We start from the raw sequence: 6,000 nt of genomic DNA on the forward strand, positions 1-6,000 counted from the left end.
GTAACTTATATTTCTTTTGTAAATGATGTAATTATTGAATTAATTAAAAAAATATCGTAATAATAATCATAATTGCTACCTACGAATACAACCTGGCGAATATAACCTAATAAATATTATATAACTTGTCGTATTAATTTTCAGAAAAAAGCGAAAATACTATTGTCAATTATCAGCTGACAACGCAGTGTCCCTTAGTCGCCTCGTACGACATCCACGGATTGACATCCACTTATAGTGGTCCTATTATAGTGTGGAAACAAACGCACGCCATTATTTTTTGATGAATTCATTCTAAATTCTATGATCTACGTGAACGTGCTGCAGTATTTTTCCGTACCTCGTTAATTTTCTACTTTAGCGAGATTACACGATGTCTTGTAAAGTTGCCAAGATAAGTGTCAGGGCTCAAGTAATTTCTATGTAAATATGTCAACAACTCGAGTTATTCCAAGACTATTAAGTTAATTTACTGAAAAAAAGAGGTATATTTACTTGTTTTTTTTAGGTATGAAATGTGGTTTGTACTTTTCACCCAAAAATGAGACCATAATTTCTCGTGAACGCTACGAGGCGCCTTAAAGAACAGCCTTTTTAGCTAATTGGAGATAACATTCCCCAAAGAGCATTGACGTTATGGAGGCCGGTCGTAAAATCACAACCGAATCTTCATGATGAGATTTCTTTTCTACGCGAACACTGGCGACGAGACTTTACAGTAGACAATGAAATCGGGAAAATGTTACGATTAGAGAGAGAAAAGGTTAGGTAGGGATGATAGAGAGAATTTAACCTGCGCAGAAAAACAAAAAATACCTACGCCATTTTGTCTTAATATCGCCGGCGCGCAGGTTAAAGTCATAGTCAAAGTTAACTGGTGCAACTCACCATAAGAACTACTTATATTTTTAAAAATTGTAGTAACTTTATTAATAACACAATGACTTGACTGGGTAGGTACCCACAACTATGTGTGCAGTTATCGTGTACTTGACCGTGCACGCTATGAAAGGATGGATGTGCAATTATTAAAATCTAAAAAGATATTGTCAATCGATCTGCTGTATTTATAAATAGCCTGCGACTAAAGCGGAAATAGAATTCTCAAAATAACACTGTTGAGATAATACAATGGGATGTTCGGACAAAAATGGACGTTAGGTACAGATATACACACAATGTTCATATATGAGTAGCGAGATAGAAAATGGATCGTGGGACTTCTTAAAGTCTTATAATATGGTTATGGTCATGGCCGTTATGTGGAATGTAACACTCAACTATTTCCTGGACAATAACAAAATGGTCTGACATTGCCTTCTCCACTCAACCTACATGGTCACTTGTACCTAATTGTAAGATAACATGTATATTCAGTTTGGTACTTATGGTAATCGAAAGAGGTGTGTAGTTCCCGCCTAGAATAGGAGTACTCCGGATATATTCCGTGTATGTTTTACGAGAAGACTAAGGTATAAAAAGCCTTACACACAGCATAGATATTGAGGGTTGACGTTAGCAGGCGGTCGTGAAATCATAACTGAGTTTCGACCGCTGCGGCCGCGCTGCCATTGTGATCTGTCAATTTTCTTGAGGAGGGAATCATTTCCAAAATCAATCATTTATAAAATTGACATTATCGCAGTAGAGATTAATTATTTTATAGTCAGATAATAAAACTAATTCTTGTCATTGTTAAACTCTGAGAAGCACCCAACAGCATCAAAAAAAAACTTTTCAAATTTAATAACCGTCTTCTGTGACAAGTTTGTCATTTTGTATAAAATAAGATATTATTTTTTCCATTTTCTCCAAGTACATTAAAGGATCTTTTGATTGTCCCGGTCCATTGTGTGCCATTATGATGAATTGCCTGTTTGTTTTGACGATAGAATTTATCGAATTTTGCAGGGAGACTAATTTGTCACCGGCTAGCATTAGCGGTGAAAATATTACTCGTGAACCCTCTATTCACAGATTATATCCCTGGAGAATTTGAAAAAGAAATAGCTTCATAATAGAAGACGAGCATTTTTGCATCATTTCTTATTTATTACAAATATGTACTTGGCCACAAAACTGTTTTTCGATGGGTTACGAGAGTGCATGTGGGTATGTGGGCATGGGGTATACATGGGGCGACAAGATTCCTAGTTGTATCGAAATCAAATAAAAAAAAAACAAAATACAAATCTCCTTTCCATTCCAACTGTTATGAAATCTGAATATTTTTAGAGTTCGAACGAATAACGAATAACGAATCACTTTATGCACTGACCCAAGATATACATGTTTCCAGGTGGTGATTGTGGGAGCGGGTTGCGCGGCGGTATGCGCGTGGTGTTGGCGGCGCTGACGGCGCTGGCGGCGCGCGCGCTGGCCAGCCCGCACGAGCACCGCGCACGGCACCACGCCCCAGAACACCCCCTCCACTTCCCGGCCCCGGCGCCCCCCCAACCCTACCGCGGCCATGGCGAAGCTGTCCGGTACAACCCCGAACTCGACACCATACTCCCGCGCATCGATGAGCAGGAAACCTCATCCAAACGCGCCAAATTCGAAGACGCAGAAACCTCATCTAAGAGAGCGAAATATGATGAGAGATTCTACTCAAACCATGAACGAACTGACGACGAAGAGCCAATGGCGGACGAACCACGTTTAGGACCAGAAGATGATGACCCTCTGATTGTTCGTACTAGAAAGGGCAGAGTCAAAGGAATAACCCTCACTGCTGCCACAGGCAAGAAAGTTGATGCGTGGTTTGGAATTCCCTACGCTCAGAAACCAATTGGTGATTTGCGGTTTAGGCACCCGAGACCTGTAGAAAACTGGGGAGATGAGATATTAAACACGACAACACTGCCACATTCGTGCGTCCAAATTATAGATACAGTATTTGGTGACTTCCCAGGAGCTATGATGTGGAATCCTAATACAGACATGCAAGAAGACTGTCTATATATTGATATAGTGTCACCGAGACCAAGACCCAAAAATGCTGCTGTAATGCTCTGGGTATTTGGCGGAGGATTTTATTCAGGCACCGCAACATTAGATGTTTATGATCCAAAAATACTTGTCTCTGAAGAAAACGTTGTGTATGTATCCATGCAGTACAGAGTTGCATCACTTGGATTTCTATTTTTTGACACGCCAGATGTACCTGGTAATGCTGGTCTGTTTGACCAAATCATGGCATTACAATGGGTTAAAGATAATATAGCATATTTTGGTGGAAATCCCAATAACGTTACACTATTCGGAGAATCTGCAGGAGCAGTATCAGTATCCTTACATTTGCTCTCACCTTTGTCAAGGAACTTATTTTCGCAAGCTATTCTTCAGTCAGGTGCTGCGACTGCTCCCTGGGCTATTATTTCTAGAGAAGAAAGCATTTTGCGAGGAATACGTCTTGCCGAATCTGTTCAATGTCCCTTCTCCAGAACTGATATGGGTCCTATGATTGAGTGCTTGAGAAAGAAAAGTGCAGTAGAGTTAGTAAATAATGAATGGGGCACATTAGGTATTTGCGAATTTCCATTTGTGCCCATAATAGATGGTTCATTCTTAGATGAGATGCCCAAACGGTCTCTAATTCATCAGAACTTTAAGAAAACCAACTTGTTGATGGGATCTAACACTGACGAAGGCTACTATTTCATTCTATATTATTTGACGGAGTTATTCCCAAAAGAGGAGAATGTGGGCATAACTCGGGAACAATTTGTTCAAGCGGTGAAAGAGTTGAATCCTTATGTTGATGATATTGGTAGACAAGCTATAACATATGAATACACTGACTGGTTAAACCCAGATGATCCTGTTAAAAATCGAAACGCCCTGGACAAGATGGTGGGTGATTATCATTTTACATGTGGTGTGAATGAGTTTGCTCACAGATATGCTGAGACTGGAAATAAAGTTTATACATACTACTACAAGCATCGTAGTAAGAACAATCCGTGGCCCACTTGGACGGGCGTGATGCATGCAGACGAAATCAATTATGTTTTCGGAGAGCCCCTGAATCCTGGCAAGAATTATTCGCCTGAGGAAGTGGAGTTTAGCAGACGGCTCATGAGATATTGGGCAAATTTTGCAAGGACAGGGTATGTAACTATCTCAATATTTCTTAACAAGTGTAAATGAAAATGAAAATATGTCGCGATCACCAGAATCCGCGATATCTATTACATATCGCGTAATCTGGAGTCAGAGTTCTATAATAGCTAGATAGAACTACTAGGTACATTAGAAGTCAAATTAATATTTACATACTTTCATGTCTTTCTTGACTTTACAGCCATTTATTGATTGGGGCTTATACTTTGTTATTATTTCTATACGCGTGAGTCATTCAGTCAGTAGGATTATTGAAAATCGGAATTGTATTTATCTTTATAAAATAATAAACTGTCATTTTACAGATACTTAATGTATATTTCCAGAAACCCATCCTTGAATCCCAACGGCGAGATGACGAAAGTACACTGGCCGATGCACACGGCAGTCGGGCGAGAGTACTTGACCTTAGCTCTGAACTCCACCGAAGTCGGCCACGGACTGCGCGTTAAGCAGTGCGCATTTTGGCAGAAGTACCTGCCGCAACTCATGGCTGCATCACGTATGTCTTCTTCTTTTCACTTGATTATTATCAAGAGAGAGAGAGAGAGGGAAGTATATTATACAAGATAATATACTTCTCTCTCTCTCTCTCATCTGAGCATATTTAGGGTTCGTTTTCTTTTTTATTGTCTTCCATTTCAGACGGACTTTGGCATCGTTAGATATAACTAAGGACCTAATTTGATGACATCAAGCTAGAATTTTTTATATATGCTTATTTGCATAATAGTACTTCCTCCCACAACACAACAAGTTTGGTCGGACGCCCCACTTTGTACTAGGAGGTTACTTCGCCTCAACGTCATAAAGCTGTCCTAATATATCTTTAGCCATCGTGACATATATTTAGTAATTTTTTAGTTACCTTGCAGTAGTTTGTTAAACGTTCCTTGACCTATCAGCCGTCATCTAGCTAACACTGTCGTATTTACACTTTATAAAAATACAGACAGCAACAGCACGATGCAAATGAAAGTAATTTTGATAACCTAAATGTTTCAGACAAGCCGCCACCGCCAGCAAACTGCACGAACAGCGCTCCGTCGTCCAGCCAAATCCCACACGATATAATGGGGATCTTCCTCATCACCTCGTCAATCATCAGTTCATACGGCTTCATTCCGACCTTGTTCAATCTCGTATAAATCTATACCACTAGTGTGAGACTCTGTTCGATAGTGGCATTGCTTGGAATTATATAATTAAACGACTTCCATAAAATCTGACAAGATGATTAGTAAAAAAAAAAAATAAGAAATACCTAATTAGAAAAAGTATCGCACGAATAAAAACGCATAATCATTTATTAATTATTCAGTATTTGATGAAGCTCTGATGAGAGACAATGGATTAACTAACGAACGAATCATATAAATGATATTAAATAAGTTATTTACATTAGAACAAATGAAAACAAAATCACTACGCTAGGCAACAACAAAACCAAGCTTTTTACGTCGATAATCTTAGCAGCAATAAAAGAAAAATAAAATTGGTCGAAGTTTATTTTATTTAAGAAAACATATTTATTTAAGTACTTATCATAACATCAATACTATCACCATTAGAAAAGACAAATAATACTCTATAATAGGTACTTCTCAAATGTTTGTAAGCAATGTCACGTCGTAATCAAGATCTTATTGAGCCTTCAAATCATCTACTTTAGTTCAATTCGCTTCGTAAGTCCAGCGTCTCGAATTTTGTATCATATTATAAATAATGTGTGTATATGTTGCTGTCTTATGAATCTCTGGGATATTTTATTGATCGACTTATTTTTGTAATAATTATTATAGAAAGTATATTTTTATTGTAAGCCATCTCTAGAGTTATATTGCGCTATGCCGTATTTTCAATGGCATTTCTAGG

General features: G+C 38.4%; 1 protein-coding gene across 1 annotated transcript in view; it reads left to right on the forward strand.

Moving 5' to 3' along the window:
* LOC128670291 (acetylcholinesterase-like) overlaps positions 1-5,420 on the forward strand; it is a 40,083-nt gene extending 34,663 nt beyond the window's left edge. Inside the window, exons 3-5 of the mRNA XM_053745852.2 lie at positions 2,300-4,112; positions 4,452-4,627; positions 5,131-5,420. Coding sequence (XP_053601827.1) covers positions 2,332-4,112; positions 4,452-4,627; positions 5,131-5,273 — 2,100 coding nt within the window. The 5' untranslated portion in view covers positions 2,300-2,331 and the 3' untranslated portion in view covers positions 5,274-5,420. The remainder of the gene's footprint in view (positions 1-2,299; positions 4,113-4,451; positions 4,628-5,130) is intronic.
* The last annotated feature ends 580 nt before the right edge of the window (positions 5,421-6,000 follow it).

The sequence above is a fragment of the Plodia interpunctella genome, chromosome 5 (genome assembly GCF_027563975.2).
Source record: "Plodia interpunctella isolate USDA-ARS_2022_Savannah chromosome 5, ilPloInte3.2, whole genome shotgun sequence".
Taxonomy (NCBI): Eukaryota; Metazoa; Arthropoda; class Insecta; order Lepidoptera; family Pyralidae; genus Plodia; species Plodia interpunctella.